Raw genomic sequence first — 18,070 nt, 5'->3', positions numbered from 1 at the left:
GTCGGGACTGCCGGGGATTCACGCTCCACAGCACCACACATTAGGCGGGTCCCAGCGGGGAAGGAGAAATCAAAAGCGTGAGGCACTTGGAAAATGCAGAAGAGAAAACAAGGAGCAAGCAAGAAGAACGGTGAGCGGAGTCGAAACCTTTGGCTTGACGGCTCAGAGGGGGCCCGGGCTGTGCTCCCCCTGCTGTCTACACTGCCTACAAATAGTACCTGTCTGAGTCAGAGTGACCCTTGGGAGTAAAAGGGGATGCGGGGGCTTTAGTGGGGGGAGGGGGGCAGCGTGAGGAGAGAACTTGACGTTTTCACATATGGCCACAGAGCCGGGAGCTGTGACCTCAACCAAGGCCTGGCTGGAGTGACCCAGCCAGGGGTCAGCAAATCTAAAGCTAAAAGGGACAGTAAGTGCCCAGCCTCTGTCCAGCCTGGAACCGCTGAGGAAGATGGAAGCAAAGGAAAGCTCTCATGCGTACCCTCCTCCATAGGACGTGGATGGATGGCTTCTCCAAGCTGAGTCCTGGCCTCAAGGGCTAAACAGACTTTTCCCAGCTGGGCTCGCCAGCTCAGACAGCCTGCACCAGCTCGACTGGCACCTCTGGGGCGAGGGGCCAGCTGAAGGGCGGATGGGGGACGAGCAGCCATTCAACCTCTTCCGCTCTGCCCTCCCTACCTGGGGCTGAATATTGCACAAAACAACACCTGGATGCCGTTGACGGTAGGCACTCGGGACCTCTGAGGAAGCCGAGGAGGCACTGAGTCAAGGAGGAGATTGAAATTTTCAGAGATGCAGTGGTTCCAGGAGGAGGGGAGTGGGGGAGGGGGAGCTCACAGGTGGCCAGGCATATGCTTCCTCCAGATTCCGTGGCCGCGGCTCCTCTGTGGTGTTCAGAGTCCTCACAGAGAGGGAGAAGCCCCTTCAGACGGGTCTAGATTTTCGAGCTAGCCATCCCCACAGCCCTCTGTGGCCTGTATTCAGGAAACTGGGGGGAAAAAAGAGACAGAGGGAGAGAGACATCAGCTCCGTGGGATCAGTGGGGAGCTGTCCTCTGGCTTGTGACAGATGGGCAGGAGTGGCAGACTGTCACCTGAGAAGAAGGGTTTCCGCAGAAGTCTGTCCACATGTCTGCTCGTCCAGACCATCAACTCTGCAGTGAGAGGCATGGTGGCAGCCCCCAACCCCCAGCTGACAAGCCATCCCCCTCCTCCCTCCCAGCAAAGCTGCAGCTCAGTCTGCAGAGTTCCCAGGGCCTCGTAGGAACACAGGGCAGTGAGCCAGCTTCCTCACCTGCTCCCCTCTGCCCCAACTCCCAGGACTAAGAATACATCAGCCCCAGGGAAGATGTATTAAGAGGGGCCGTTTGTGCACAGCCTACCATAGGCCAGCGGTTAATGTAAATTAACTGCCTTTGACCTTCACAGTAACCCGATGGGGTTGGCTATTGCTGCTTCCTAAAACCTCTTTCTAGATAAGGAAACGGAGACTCAAGAGAGTGATTTGCTCAGGGCCGCTCAGCTCAGCTCATCAGCTGCAGACCCAGGTTTGAAGCTACCATAGCTCAGCCTCCTAAACATCACCTTTCACATGAAACCAAAAAACCCCTATCATCAATTTAAGGGACAGTCATGCAGGCACCAAGAAATGCTAAGCTTTTGTCCTTTGCTCTTGTTCTGGAAGTTCAGCCCTACGTCAGGAAGCATGAACTGGTCTGTTTCCTCAACTCTATTTTTGCCCCCTGGATCCCTCTGCCCCAGCTTCTACCTCGAGTGTTTCTGAAGACTCACCTTTGGGGCAGGCGCTGCCAGGGGTCGGGTCTGCTAAGGTCTAGAGGCAGGGGGCCACAGAATGGAGACGCCACCTGGCCTGGGGAGACTCTTGCGGCCTGGCACCGGGTTAGCCGGGAGTGCCTTCTGGGGCGGCCGAGGCCTGGAGAAATCCTGGGGAGAAAGCCACAAGCCTCACTCAAAAGGCCAGAGGGGCCTGTTCAAAAGAAAATGTTCTCAATATTTTACAGGTCAAAAGCAGATGAGAAAAGGGATATACTATTTAAAAAGAATGGTCCCATTTAAAAAGAAATTGTGTGCATACATGTTTACATGCTCAGGAAAAAGCCTTTTTGGATAGCAAATTAGCAGTATCTATTAAGATTAGAAATGATTGTTCTCTGACCTAATACATAATTCCATTCCCTCTGAGAACTATTTGCACAGGTGCACAAAAATGAAACTGCAAGGATGTTCCTTGCAGCACTGTTTGTGACAGCTAAAAGAAACTATAAATAACTAAAATTTCCATCAACAGACAAATTACTAAAATTATACAGTGATATATGACGCAGCATTTCAAAAGAATGAAGTAGGTTGATACGTGCTGAGGTGGAAAGATGGTCAAGAGTCATGGCAAGCTGCAGTATAAGCTATACAGGATAGTTTAGAGAAAATAAGTCACCCCACTACCCGCCACCAATGTAAATGCAAAGGTACAGAGGAAAGTCAGGAAGGATGAAGACCAAATTGATAACAGAGGTCAGAGGTTCAGAGTGGGCTGTGCATAGGGAGAGGGGTCGTCCAAGTGAACATTCAGTTTTTTTTAACAAAAGCATATATGTGTATTACTTGTGCAAATAAAAATAAAAATTGTAAAAAGAAGAAATCATATTTTCCATATTGATTGTCTATGGGTGGCACAATCTTTCCTTTGTGCTTTTACATTACCTTCATGTTTTGCCCCCTTCTCAATAAGGCCTTCCCTGATGACTTTATTTAAAAGTATAACACCCCCAAACACAACCATACACAATCAATGGGATGCAGCAAAAGCAGCCTAAGAGAGTTCATAGCGATACAGGCCTTCCTCAAAAAACAAGAAAAATCTCAAATAAACAACCTAAACTACCACCTAAAAGAATTAGAAAAAGCAGAACAAACAAAACCTAAAGTCAGCAGAAGGAAGATCAGAGAGGAAATAAATAAAATAGAGATTTAAAAAAATAGAAAAAAATCAATAAAACCAAGAGCTGGTTTTCTGAAAGGATAAATAAAATCGACAAACCTCTGGTTGGGCTCACAAAGAAGAAGGGAGAGGACCCAAATAAAATAAGAAATGAAAGAGGAGAAATAACTACTAACACTGCAGAAATACAAAAAATCATAAGAGAATACTATGAACCATTACATGCCAACGAGTTGGACAACCTAGAAGAAATGGACAAGTTTCTAGAAACACACAGCCCACCAAAACTGAATCAAGAAGAAACAGATAATTTGAACAGAATGATCACTAAAAGTGAAGTGGAATCCGTTAAAAAAAAAAAACACCAAAAAAACTTCCTGCAAACAAAAGGGAGTGGCTTCCAGGATGGCTTCACTGGGGAATTCTACCAAACATACAAAGAAGAGCTTACACCAATCCTTCTCAAACACTTCCAAAAGATTGAAGTGGAGGGAACACTCCCTAAGTCATGCTATGAAGCCACCATCACCCTGATACTAAAACCAGACAAAGACACTAACAAAAAAGAAAACTACAGACCAATATCTTTGATGAATATAGATGCAAAAATTCTCAACAAAATATTAGCAGACTGACTCCAACAACGCATAAAAAAGACCATATACCACAACCAAGTTGGATTCATCCTAGGGTCACAAGAATGGTTCAACATATGCAACTCAATCAATGTGAAACACCACATCAACAAAAGACAAAACTCACATGATCATCTCAACAGATGCAGAAAAAGCATTTGATAAAATTCAACATCAACTCATAATAAAAACTCTCACCAAAGTGGGTATAGATGGAACATATCTCAGCATAATAAAGGATATTTATGACAAACCCACAGCCAACATAATACTCAACAATGAAAAGCTGAAAGCCTTCCCGCTAAAATGTGGAACAAGACAAGGATGCCCATCCTCATCACTTCTATTCAACATAGTATTGGAAGTCCTAGACAAAGCAATCAGACAAGAAAAAGAAATAAAAGGTATCCAAATTGGAAAGGAAGAGGTAAAATTGTCATTATACACAGATGACATACTATATATAGAAAACCCTAAAGACTCACACAAAAACTACTACAACTGGGACTTCCCTGGCAGTCCAGTGGTTAAGACTCCATGCTTCCAATGCAAGGGGTGTGGGTTTGATCCCTGGTCAGGTAACTAAGATCCCACATTCTGTGCAGCACAGCCAAAAAAAAAAAAAAAAAAAAAACTACTGAAACTGATAAATGAATTCAGCAAGGTAGCAGGATACAAGATTAACATACAGAAATCTGTTGCATTTCTTTACACTAATAATAAAATTATCAGAAAGAGAAAGTAAAAATACAATCCCTTTTAAAATTGTATCCAAAATAAAAATACTTAGGAATAAATCTGACCAAGGAAGTGAAAGACTGATATGCTGAGAATTACAAAAAACATTGGCAAAGGAAATTGAAGATAACTCAAAGAAATGGAAAGATGCTCTTGGATTGGAAGAATTAATATTGTTAAAATGGCCATACTAACCAGAGCAATCTACAGATTTAATGCAATCCCTATCAAATTACCCATGACATTTTTCACAGAACTAGGGCAAATAATCATAAAATTTACATGGAACCACAAAAGACCCAGAGTTGCCAAAACGATCCTGAGGAAAAAGAACAAAGCTGGAGGCATAACCCTCCCAGACTTCAGACAATACTACAAAGCTACAGTTATCAAACTGTGTTATTGGCACAAAAGCAGACATATGGATCAATGGAACAGAATAGAGAGCCCAGAAATAAACCCATACACCTATGGTCAATTAATCTCAACAAAGGAGGCAAAAATATACAATGGAGAAAAGACAGTCTCTTCAGCAAGTGGTGTTGGGAAAGCTGGACAGCCACATGTAAATCAATAGTTAGAACACTCTCTCACACCATACACAAAAATAAACTTGAAATGGCTTAAAGTCTTAAATATAAGACATGACACCATAAAACTCCTAAAAGAGAACATAGGCAAAACATTCTTTGACATAAATCGTAGCAATGTTTTCTTAGGTTAGTCTCCTAAGGCAAAAGAAATAAAAGTACAAATAAACAAATGGGACCTAATCAAACTTACAAGTTTTTGCACAGCAAACGAAACCATAAACAAAACGAAAAGACACCTATGAAATGGGAGAAAATATCTGCAAATAATGTGACTGACAAGGGCTTAATTCCCCAAATATACAAACAAACAGCTCAATATCAAAAAACAAACAACCCAATCAAAAAAATGGGCAGAAGACCTAAATAGACATTTCTGCAAAGAAGACATACAGACGGCCAAAAAGCACATGAAAAGATGCTCAACATCGCTAATTATTAGAGAAATGCAAATCAAAACTACAATGAGGTATAATCTCACACCGGTCAGAATGGCCATCCTCAAAGTCTGCAAACAATAAATGCTGGAGAGGGTGTGTAGAAAAGGGAACCCTCCTATACTGTGGGTGAGAATGTAAATTGGTGCAGCCACTATGGAAAACAGTATGGAGGTTCCTGAAAAAGCTAAAAATAGAGCTACCATATGATCCAGCAATCCCACTCCTGAGCATATATCCAGAGTTTTATGGTGTCATGTCTTAATTCAAAAAGATACACGCACCCCAATGTTCATAGTCGCACTATTTACAATAGCCAAGACATGGAAGCAACCTAAGTGTCCATCGATAGATGAATGGATAAAGAAAATGTGGTATATATATACAAGCGAATGTGCCATTTGCAGCAACATGGATGGACCTAGAGATTATCACACTAAGTGAAGTAAGTCAGACAGAGAAAGACAACTATCACATGATACCACTTATATGTGTGGAATCTAAAAAGTTATACAAATGAACTTATTTACAAAACAGAAACAGACTCACAGACTTAGAAAACAAACTTATGGTTACCAAAGGGGAAAAGAGGCAGGAGGGATAAATTAGGAGCTTGGAATTAAGAGATACACACTACTATATATAAAAGAGATAAACAACAAGGACCTACTCTATAGCACAGAGAACTACATTCAGTATCTTGTAATAACCTATAATGGAAAGAATGTGAAAAAGAATATATATACATCTGAATCACTTTCCTACACACCAGAATCTAACACAACACTGTAAACCAGCTATACTTCAATTTTTAAAAATTGCAACACTCCCCCAGTCAGCATTCCCAGACCCCTTTATCCTAATCTACTTTTTCTTTTTTGGTATATATCACTTATCCCATTTCACCATACTATACAACTTACTTATTTTTTATTTTCTGCCTCTCCATCCCCCACTATACCAGAAACAGGGGCAGGGGTCCTTTTCTGTTTGATTCAGTGATACAGCTCAAGCTTTAGAACAGTGCCTACTATACAGTAAGCACTCAACACGTATTAACTGAAAAAATAATAAAACTCTGCACCTGTAAAAAAATTTAAATAACTATATTTATTCTGTGATCAAAAAAAAATTTTAAGGGGCAAAGAATGGATCTCATGCCACCACCCACAGATCCCCAAGGTGGTGGGGTGCAAGAGAGAAGCTGATTCCACAGGTGAGAGTTCCAGTGCCTACTGTCCTGGATCGCCCCCCTTCCTGAGAAGGTCACTTGCAAGCATAGAAATGGCTCAAAGGCAAGCATGGGGAGAGAGTGGGAGTAAATCAGAGATTTTCTGAAAGCAGCTTCTCAGCCAGCAGAAAAGTGAGAGCAGAAATGAAAAAGAGCAGCAGATTCTCATGACCAAAGTGCCACGTTGTCCAGCACCATCCCTTCCCGGAAGGACAATGCAATCCCACACGCTTCCAGCCCAGACAGCTGTCAAATCAGTGGCTGCTGGAGGCCAGGACAGAGACCTTCTCGGGGAAGCAACAGCTGGGGGCAGATGTCAGGATGCCGTGGGGAAATGCTGTGCTCCCTTGGCTGCTTTCTGTGCCAAACGAACAATTTGTGTGTGTGCAAGTGCACACGCAGGGCGGGTGATCTGGGCAGGAGCCTCATCAGCATGGCAACACTGGGCCTCCCAGAGCAGGGTCATGCCACTGGCCACGTCTGCTTTGACCCAGCTTGGCTCTACCAGGGGCCTCACCCAGCACTATTTTCCAGAGGCAGAAACTGTCCTTGAACCGCTCTGGCCCACTGCTCCTGTCCTCAGGGGGTGGCACCTCCATCAGTCAAGCTGCACAAACCAGACACTGGGCAGCTGTGTGTGTGTGTGTTTCTTTTTTTGGGGGGGGTGGTTGTCATCCCCTCCCAACCCTTATCAGCAACTGTTCCCCTATTTTCTCTTCTACACAGCCCTTATTGGCTTCACCCCATCACTGCTGTCACCACCCCCTACTCCAAGCTACCATCACCTCTCCTCTGGACGCTGTTTAAACTTGTAACCCCTGCACTCAGTCTCATCCCTCAGATCACAATGCCGCTAGAGTGAGCCTTTCATTCTTTAAAACTAATTTTTTAATTAAAGTATAATATACATAAAAAGAAATGAGTCATACAACCAGATGAGTCATCAGAGTGAACACACCTATGTAATCCTCACCCAGGTCAAACAATGGAAGATTAATAGTCTCAGAAGCATCTCTGGGCACCCTCCCAGGCACTGTGCCTCCCTCTTGCCTAAATGTAGCCCAAAGTGAGATCCCTGTAGATGGCAAACCTGTAGGGAAATTTCCCTGTAGATGTCACCCATGCTCCACCACTGCCCTGTTCCCATCAAATGCAGACCAAATTCCTAGTCTATGCCTATGGCACAGTCTGGCTTCCCCTGGCTGTCCAGCCTTTCATCATATCTCCATGGGCCCCAGGCAAAGGGGCCTTGAAGTTCCTTCCATCTGCGGGCTCTCTCCATCACAAAACTTCCCTACCATCAGGTCCCTGGTCCAAGAACCTCTCCCACCCCTCACAGCCTGCTCACCCCGCAGGTCTCAGCTCAAATGTCACCTCCTCAGGGAAGCCTTCCCAGATTTCCCAGGCTAGGTCCCCCATAACTCTCTTTGTAAGAATGCTGAACCTCTCCTTCATAGCACTTACTACTACTGTCACTACATGTATACCAGTCTCTTTCCCAGCAAGCTGTGAGCTCTGTGAGGCAGAGATGGCATCTGCTTTGCTAACCACTGCCTAGTACAGAGTAGAAGTTCATACACATTTGTAGAGAGAAAAGAGGTTACGAAGCTTCACCCTCCACCTCTCCAGAGTGGTCCATGTCACCAAGCTAGGAGGTGGTGGAGCTGAGATCTGGAGAGCGTGAATTCCCCCAGGGCAGGTGGTATCTCAGCTCTGGACTCCAGGGCCTAAGCCAGGACCTGACCCACAGGATGGTGAAGGGTTTGGAGTCAGCCCTGGGTGCAAGTCCTGGCTACTCCACTTACAAACCGCCACCTTGGGGTAGCCCCTTCAACCCCGTGAGACACAGCTACCCAACACCGAAAATGAGGGCAGCAGAAACTCTCTTCTTGGAATGGTCCTGAGGAAGGGGGCGGCGCCCCGATTTAATCCCTGCCGCCTGCTCAGAGAAGCTGCCTCCCACTCCCCACCCTTGAGAAACCCCCATCTGGGCCCGGGGCCCAGCGGAAGCCATGCTTGGCATCTGTGTTTTGGGATACTTCCCACCGGCCAGGTGGCCCTCTTGGGCTCTGGATTCCTGCCAGCAGCCACCAGGGAGAGTGGGAGTCAGGGCAGGACATGGAGCCTCCAGGCTTCCCGTTCCCCCAGCTGGAGTCCACTGCCCCTGGAGACCCCTCCCCCAACCTACTGCTCAGCACCTTGGGGTGAGGCTGACACCATCTCCACTGACCAAGCCTCCAGTGCGGGTTTTTTAGGACCAGTGGTTTCAATGGACTGCTGCCTCCCTCCTCCTACACCTCTGTTCTTCCCACACCTCTGTCTGCACGTGGCTGCTTTCTCCCCTCTTCCTCCCTTTCTCTCCTCTTTCCTTCTGTTATGGGCTGAACTGTGCCCCCCCCAAAATTCATACGTTTCCGCTCTAACCCCCAGTACCTCAGAATGTGACTGTATTTGGAGACAGGGCCTTTAAAGAGGTGACTATGTTGAAATGAGGCCGTTAGAGTGGGCCCTGATCTGGTGTGACTGGCGTCCTTATAAGAGGAAATGTAGACACACAGAGAGACATCAGGGTGCACGTACACAAAGGAAGGACCATATGAGGACATGGCAGAATGCAGTCATCTGCAAGCCAAGGAGAGAGGCCTCAGAAGAAACCAAGCCTACTGGACTTCCAGCCTCCAGAACTGTCAGAAGATAACTTTCTGTTGTTTACGCCACCCAGTCTGTGCCGTTTTGGCCGCCCAAGGAGGCTAATGCACCCTCCGTCTCCTCGTCTCTCCTCCTCTTGCTCTTTTCCCTTTCTCCTTCCCTCTTCTCTCCCTGTCAGTCTTTCCTTTCCCTTTCTGCATGGAATTTTCTATCCCCCCGCTGCCCCAGATGAGAAAAATGGGAGAGTAGCAGCTTCGCATCATCAGAGAACCAAAACTGATGCTCTCGGCTCTGCTAAACCTTGACACAGCCATGCCCCAGGGACCCCCCACCCCAAGACCTGGAGCCAACCACAGTCCTTAGGGGCAGAGACAGCCTGGGCCCCATGGAGCCCTCTGGACCGTGCCCAAGAACGGCAGTCCCAGGAAGAAAATGGGCAAGTCCCCTACCCCACCTGAGGGGGTCCACACCCAAAACACACAGGTGGCTCTAGAAGGCACCACACTTGGCCACCGCCCTGGAAACATCTGTGTCTGTGCTACAGGAACTTCTGCCAGAAGGTAGAGCTGGAGCCATCAGAGCACAGACACACCAAGTGAACAGACTGCTGGGCAGGCAGCTCTGCTTCCAAAGAACACCAGTGGTGGGGGGATAGCCCAGCCCCTACTCACCCCTCCCAGAGGCCCGGCCCCTTGACCAGCCTCCCAGACAAGCGAGGCATCACTGTACGTCCCTCAGTAAGACTTCCCGACTAGTGCAAGATACCGAGAGGCACAATTTGGTGGAATAAGTACTATGATGAGAGAAGTACAGAGGCACCAAACTCAGGCTTGGGGGTCAGAGAAAGCTTCTCAGAGGAAGTGGCAGCTAAGAGGAGATCTAAGGATGAACAAGAGCTGGCCATGCAAAAGGAAGTATATGTGGCAGAGGAAAAAGCATTTGCAAAGGCCTAGAGGAGAGAAAAAAGACCACGGGGAACTGAAACATTAGCTGAACATTAACATTTGGGGTGGAAGGTGGGTAGTGGCTTGTCACAGAAGAGGCCAACCAGGGAGGAAGTCCTCGGTAGTGTATTTCCTCATGCTCATCACCCTCACACTCTGTGTGCCCTGTATCTACCAGAATGCAGAAAAGGCAGCCAGCCCATGAGTCAGCAAGCTCCCTCTTCCCAGCCTCTGTCATTCCTCATGGCTGATGGCCTGAAGAGTGATGCTCCCGGCCCAGGGTTGCTGAGAAACCACTTACCTGGGAGAGGATGCACTTTGGTGCAGGGGGCACTGGCCGGCTTGGGGGAGGCCTCCTGGATGATTCTTTCCTCTCTACTGGGGGTCCGGCCCCTGGGGAGTTCCTAGCAGTCCTGCTGAGGTGCGCTGGCAATGGCGCAGGTGGGGACCCACCATGCAGATAGTCCGCAGGGGGCCTGGGAGGAGGCTGGGAGGGCTTCCTTAGGGTTTCAGGGGTGTTGGTCACCTGTATGCATAAGACGAGGAACACCTGAGACACAGGAACCCTTAATGCACTTAAAAACTCAGGGGTGGTCTTGTGTGTCTCACTGGCATGCACAGAGGCCTAGGATCCCAGAGGTCAGATGCAACGTTTAAAGTCATTAGGGGATGGCAGAACCAGCTGACCATCTCTCAAGCCAAGAAAGTGTCTTTTATCACCAATCCCGTGGGCCCACAGAGGCGCTTAGGAAAATCTAGCAGAGTCCTGAGGGACAAAGTTAAAGTAGCAAAGTTCATGGTGCAAAGCCCTTACCTTTCGCTTGCCCTGGGGTGTCTGCAACTTGAACGTTGGGTTGGCGTGGCCAGTTCCACTGTTCTGGGACACCCTGAAGGGACAACTAGTAACAAGGAAGGAGAGAGGAAGAGTAAAGGGGGTGTTGTTCATTGAGGACCAGTGCCTGACACCCCTCTGACCAAGGCATGGCCGACAGCAGCTCAGTCTTCCCAAGTCTGCTCTGGTGGAAGTGGGATGGGTCCTCCTGAACCCCAGCTCCCTAGGCATGGAGACGGTGGCCAATGGAAAACTCCCAAGGAAAGACAACTGGCCTCATACAAAGCAGAGTGTTCCTCAGCACCTTTGCTTCACCCTTTTAAGACCTTTCTCCCCCAAGAAGATGAGGATGTCACCAGCCATCAACCAATCTCCCTCAGGCATCATTCCAGGAGGACCTGGGATTTAAAATCCCCTCCGGAAAAAGTGTCATTTAATAGAGGACTCAGAGACTATACACCTTCAATATCCAAAGGAATGAATCGCTTAGGAAAAAAAATTACTCTGTCTTGAGCTGATGTCCAGCCACCCCTGTGATTGACTTGAGCTAGTCAGTTTTTCTCTGTTGCCTCAGTTTCCTGCCCTTTAAAATGCGGAGCAGGGGCTTCCCTGGTGGCACAGTGGTTGAGAGTCCGCCTGCCAATGCAGGGGACACAGGTTCGTGCCCTGGTCTGGGAGGATCCCACATGCCACGGAGTGGCTGGGCCCGTGAGCCATGGCCGCTGAGCCTGTGTGTCCAGAGCCTGTGCTCCGCAACGGGAGAGGCCACAGCAGAGGCCCACGTACCGCAAAGGGAAAAAAAAAAAATGGGGAGCAAATCAATTAGATACATGCTAGCAAAGAAATTTCATTTCTATTCCAACTTGAATTGGTTGGGGCATTCTGCTGAGAAGGATTCTGAAGTGATGACCAGGCTCAGCCAAGCTTACTTATTAATAAAAATCAGCTAGTAATGTCTGCCATGGTCAAGGAGCATGGCAGCAGTGGAGAGAGTGGCGTGTACTTGGCATTTGCCTTCCCCGAATTAGACCCACCACCACCAACTTTTTCACCAGGTACTGCTTATGGAAAGCTCTGTGATCTCCAAGTGGACCCCAAATCCTTCACGGCACCCCGTCATACCTGAACTGTTGCCTCAACTTGGAAGGGAGGGCTAGGGGCTTGAGGTAGCCCAGTTTGTTGTTCTGTTTACAGCAGCGATACATCAGCATGAGGACCGCCAGCACAAAGATGGCCGAAAACACACCGGCTACGACAGGACCAGCACCTTCCAGAAATAGAACCCAAGTGAAAGACTTAGAAGTGGTCTGAGCTTTAGCTGTGGATTTCAAATAATGTATTCCTGACACTCTCCAGATATTTGATCTTCATTTACATTGCATTACTTACTTTAACTTAAAAACTATAATAAAAAACACACATTATGTCCCACTGGGAAGCCACTATTATTAGCTTCAACAACCAGGTCAACTTGCTTGGCACAGATCTCATAATAAAGCTTCTCTGGCCACTTCTGCCTAATGGAAGAGAATGCCTTTTAAGGCAAGGAGTTTCAGCTCTATTATTATTTACCACTAGTTTTCAGCCTGAATCATGATGTTCCTGGACACAAAGCAACCAACACAAAACACTTAGAGTCATAGATTGATCTAAGATTAGAACTTTCACACATAATCCACAATTTCACATTTGGTTTCACCGAACTGCCTCAATGTTCTCACAAATTATAAATCTAAATGCACAAAATATATACAGACCAGTGACACACTACTTTTATGTTTTATATGTTGAGGTTTCTTCCTTGAAAAAAAAAAAAAAGTTCTCTATTACTTTTTAAAAGCTTGGAAACCAAAGAGCTAGAATCCCTTAGATTTCCACTAAAAAAACTGTAACATTTTCTGAGTTTCTGGTTCCTCATTTGAAGCTTTGTTCATCCAAGGGGATCTGAACCACTATAATGTGCCCTAGGTTCATGATTATTTTTAAGTAGCCAAGAAGGGGTAGTCGCCACCACCGCCCCCCAGAAAGGATGTGATTATTCAGTAACCTGTGGTCTGTCTTACTCTCTCTCTAAGCAGAACCATGCCCCTCCATAGAAGGGAGAGAGGAAGAGCAACTGAGGCTGAGCCCCACACCAGGCTGCTAGCCTGGGCCACTCCTCCCACTCGGTCCCTCTTGTTCTCTCATCCACAGAATCAGGATAGTGATGCCGACTCATTCTCTCTCTGCATCATGCCACCCACCCCCATGGCACCCACCCCTCCTCACAAAGGTGGGCAGAGGCCCACGCAGGCCGGGCACTCACTCTCGGGGGGCATGGGCCCGCTGTCGATGCTGCCCCCTTGGCCCGGTGTGTTGCAGAAGGGCGGGGCCCAGCCCCGGAAGCAATGGCAGTTCTGATTGTTGTTGCAAACCTGGAGCAAGGGCAGGGCAGAGGCGTCAGCACCCTGGAGAGCTCTGGCCTCCCATAGGGCCTGCCCCCTCAGACGCCATGGCAGAGGAGCCCCGGAACCCCAGGCACGCGTACCCCGTGGCCATGGCACTTCTTCCCACAGCCTTCTGTTTCGAAGAACGAGGTGTTCCTGCACTGCCCCTCGAAGCAAATCTGTAATGAGGAAGAAGCCACTCAGTACAACGGAAGGGACACTGGTTGCCAATTAGGAGACTGGGGTTTTGCACTCAGAACTTATGGGACTGAAAAAGGCAGCCTACTTCAGGTTATTACTGTGAAAAATTAAAAACAACCTAAAAAGCCAAGGACAGGATGGTAGTTAACTAAATTCTGCTATCACTTGTGTGATTAGGGAGAAAAAAACAAATATTATATTTTAATAAATATGTGTTATTCCACTCTATATTACTATATGTTGGTGATATGTCAATTACTTAATTGTATATTAATATGCACTAATTGAAATATTATACTTAAAAATAATGACCATGGTGACAGCTGTCTACTTTGTGCCAGGTAGTATACCAAGTGCTTCAAATGTTTTTTATAACATCATTCTCATAGTTAACTCTGAGACGTGGCCATTATTTTCCCCAGGCTTCCCTGACTCCTAGTCTAGTCCATGTCTCAACTCATAAGATAATTAATGATGAGGACAAAAGAGATAATAGCCAGCCTTCTAAATGGTTTACAGGGATTATCTCGTTTAATCCTTATAACATTCTATGAGGTGGGTCTTGCTCTTACTAACATGCTTAATAAAGGAAGCAAGCCACAGGGCCAGAGAGGTTAGGGAAGCTGGGACTTGAGCCCAGGCACCCTCGCTCCAGATTCACACTTTAGTCACGGCAACCCAGCGACTGAGTGAGGCTGGAGAAAGGGACTCACGTGGTTATGGCCACATTTGGTCCCGGTCATCACCAGGCCTGGGTCCAGCATGTCACCCTCCTCCTCGGGACCTCGGTAGACGTGGGTGCCCCGACATCGGATCTGCCTGCCGTTCATGATGATGGTGGTGTCGATGGGCACTGCATTGGACTCCAGGGGCCGGGCCTCAGAACTCTGACACTGGATCTTCCCACACTTGGCATCTCTGGGCCCGAGAGAGAAGGAGGGAAGGAGATGGAATCAGAGGCAGGGGAAAAGCTGGGGCACCAAAGAGCTTCAATCTTTCTTGACCAGGACAGCAGGCTTGGATGGGGGAGAGGCAAAAGGGCAATGAGTGTGCTGTAGGGACTCAGCAGGAAAGACCCCATGTGGACTGAGACCTAGGATAGGATGCTAGATCCTTATCCCCAAGCAGATCGAGGCCAGAGAGCTGGCCTTGGAAAGTCCTCTTTACTGCAAAGACAACTGCCTGACCTGAGCAACCTGCCCCCTTATGCTCCTTGCATCCCCATGCACTCGAGTGCTGCAGCCAGAAGCCTGGTGTCATCCCCGACTTCCCATACTCCCTCCCTCCTATATACCTAACTCTAATTCACACCACCATCCTTTCTCACCTGGACACCAGGAAACTGTCTCCCTGCCTCCAGTCTAGCCCTATAGGAGTCTAATTTCCAAACTGCTCTCAAGCCAAAGTCCAAACTCCCCTAGCCATGCATTCGAGGCTTCTCATGATCTGGTCCCTGCTTAACTAGCTAGGCTCATTTCTCAGCAGCCCCCTCCCCACTGCACCCCAACATTATACTTTAACTATATCAAATTGTTATCAGTTCTTCCTACCAAGAATTTTTCTCTACTCATCTCTCTGCCTGGTACACTCTTCCCAGGTACCAGCACCATTCCCCATCCTGTTCAACTGGATAATTTCTCCAAATCTCAACTTAGGCATAACTTCCTTTGGGAGACCACCTCAACCCACTAACATTTCCATTATTACACTGTATTGTTATGTTCCATGTACTCAGCACAGTATCTGGCACATGGTAGACCCACAATAGATAGTGGATGGGTGGGTGGGTGGCTGGATAGACATTTGAAATGAATGAATGAATGGGTGAATAACAGGCTATTCAGATGAGGGTATAATCTGTACCCTGTGGAAATGACCCAAGAGGGCTGATGCCCCGCCCTACTATAAGAAGGTCCCAGAAGGAGATCGGACCAGCTTTCTAGGAAGCATTGCCATCCGCGCCCTCCCTCTGACTTCCTTAGGGCTGAATGGCACATTGCCAAAAGGGCCTGGAACAGATTTATTTAAAGACCCAGTTTGGGGCCAGCCAAGCTGCTGAGAGGGCGGGAGTGAGGAGAGAGCAGGAATTGCTTTGTCACCCTCATCTCATGGGGTCTGCCCTATGGTCATCACCTCATGTTGCACTTCTTGTGTTTCCCATTCATGTCCTTCCCACAGTTTCCAAAGGTGTCCCCTGCCACATTCACCTTCTCGAAGCAGAGATCAGGAGCAGGCCGGGCTCCTGGGTGGGCAAGAAACATTTATCAGTACACTAGCCAACGTTAGTAGAAGTCAGAAGCCCCTAAAGGGCAGAGCTAGCCCTTGGCAAAATCAGAAGGTTAAGAAAGTTTTAGGGGAGGGAATATTCAGCCTTTTCTTTCTTTACCCCTATCAGTTATTCGACCCCCACCTCCTCAAGACCTACTCATAGAAAAAGGTTTTACATCAGTTCTTTATACCTTATTGAGGTTTTATATCCGTGGGAGGTTTGTGTGCTAAGCCTTCTCTCTAATGAAGAAGCCCTGTCCCATTTCAGGTTTTTTACTAAAGGTAATACCTGCACAATGTTTTAAAGAATAAAGCATGTCTTTCAGTTTTTTCTACCTAGTCATTCCAGTTCCTACTTTCCTACAACCTGGTGAAGCAATCTTAATTAACAGTGTATCTTCTAAAGATAATTTTATCTCTACCGTCTAGATACAATTCTTGTGTATCTTCTAGAGATAAGCTATCTAATAAAGAGTGGCAGCATAGTCTATTCACTGGTCTGCATCTTGCATTTTTCACTTAATTTATGGCGAGAGTTTTTTTTTTTAATTCAGTACATACAGAGCTGCCTCCTTTTATTCAGCTGTAGTGTCCCAACGTATGGAGGTACCAGAATTACTTTAATTGGTCCCTACTGAAGGATTTATAGGTTGTTATTGGTATCACTAACAATGCTGCAATGAATATCGTTGTAAATCTCTCTTCACATAAATGTGCAAGTACAAATGTAGGATACATCCCCAAGGAGTAGTATGGATGAGCCCAATGACAGGTGCACTTAAAATTCTGGTATCTCCAAACAGCTTTCCATTGGGTTTGTACCTACCTGTTTTCCCACACCCTCCACAACTATATTATTATTATTATTGTTGTTACAGTTATAGTATTATTATTATTACCTTATTATATTAATTCTTCAGTCTTTGCCAATATGATACATGAAAAACATCCCATCCCATAGTTGTTATAATTTGCTTATAGCTTAAGGCCATTTGCATTTCCTTTTCTGTCTCCATCCTCTGCCATTTTTGTTGGATTATTCTTATCCACTCACCCACTCTGAGAATTTAAAGCATCAAGGAACTAGGCAGAACACTGCCTACTGCCTCTCCCTGGAAGTCTACCCTGAGGCAAGGGGATTGAAAAAAGGTAATATCTGGAGACGCTGTTTTAAAGCCAAGGATTCTAAGCTACTCAGAGTGCCTGAAGGGGGAGGCTAGCTAGGAAGCAGTGGGGTGGGAGGAGGGCCATTCCCCCCAGGAGAGCCTTACCAGGACCCCACAGCTGCTGGCACTGCTCCTGGTAGGTAAGGCACATGCCGTTGTAGCAGTAGGCCTGGCCACCCTCGCAGGGGGTGCCGTCCATCTGGTAGAAGTTGGTGGGGCAATGGGGGGACTTGCCCGTGCAGAACTCCGGGAGGTCACACTGCCGCGCCTGCTCACGGCACAGTGTGCCAGGGGCCAGCAGCTGAGCCGAGGAACGAGAGCGGGAAAAAAAAGGTCAATCTGCCACCTGCCCTCAACCCTCCCAGCAAGGGCTCATGAGCATCACTCTCGTGGAACAGAATTTCCCATTACCATTATTTCGGAGTGCTTCTTACATGATGACCTCATTAGCTCAAATCACCATCACTCATCTAATATGAATGGTGACTCAGGGTTTCGAGGTGTTTTCACAGATGCGAACGCTACATAGCAGTCTTAAGAAGTAGGTAAAAAATAATATTTATGCAACAATTTACGGTTTACTAAGTGCTTTAGTAATAACAGCCACTTTAAGGAGCTCCTGCTTAAGTGCAGTACAAATATTACTTCATTTAGTTTTCATGACAGTCCCATGTAATATAATTATCCCTATTTTACAGATTACGAAACCTGAGGCAAAAGAGGTTAAATAATGTCTCCAAAGTCTCATGGTTAGCAAGTGGTAGAAGAGCCAAGCCCACTAATATATATGTAGAGATACACACACACACAGAGTAGCATTCATAAGTCTTTTTTTTTTCATTAATACATCTTCGAATTTACAAAGCACTCTGGCAATAATACATCCCCATTACTAAGCCAAGCGCCAGGCTAAGTATGTTACACATACTCAAGGCATGAGATCCTCACAATATCCATGAGCTAGATATACTGCTATTGGCCTCATTCTGCAGATGAAA

General features: G+C 46.8%; 1 protein-coding gene across 1 annotated transcript in view; it reads right to left on the bottom strand.

The window, feature by feature from the left end:
• Nucleotides 1-1,820: 1,820 nt before the first annotated feature.
• Nucleotides 1,821-18,070, bottom strand: part of ADAM19 (ADAM metallopeptidase domain 19) — a gene marked incomplete at both ends in the record, with an annotated part of 84,507 nt that continues 68,257 nt past the window's right edge. The window contains 9 exons of the mRNA XM_079701928.1: nt 1,821-1,940; nt 10,481-10,705; nt 10,994-11,078; nt 12,134-12,278; nt 13,317-13,425; nt 13,539-13,616; nt 14,352-14,556; nt 15,772-15,880; nt 17,178-17,373. Coding sequence (XP_079558054.1) covers nt 1,821-1,940; nt 10,481-10,705; nt 10,994-11,078; nt 12,134-12,278; nt 13,317-13,425; nt 13,539-13,616; nt 14,352-14,556; nt 15,772-15,880; nt 17,178-17,373 — 1,272 coding nt within the window. The remainder of the gene's footprint in view (nt 1,941-10,480; nt 10,706-10,993; nt 11,079-12,133; nt 12,279-13,316; nt 13,426-13,538; nt 13,617-14,351; nt 14,557-15,771; nt 15,881-17,177; nt 17,374-18,070) is intronic.

Source organism: Hyperoodon ampullatus (genome assembly GCF_949752795.1).
Source record: "Hyperoodon ampullatus genome assembly, chromosome: 4".
In the NCBI taxonomy this organism is placed as follows: domain Eukaryota; kingdom Metazoa; phylum Chordata; class Mammalia; order Artiodactyla; family Ziphiidae; genus Hyperoodon; species Hyperoodon ampullatus.
Note: the sequence above shows the minus strand (reverse complement) of the source record. Positions and strands in the feature narration are given on the sequence as shown.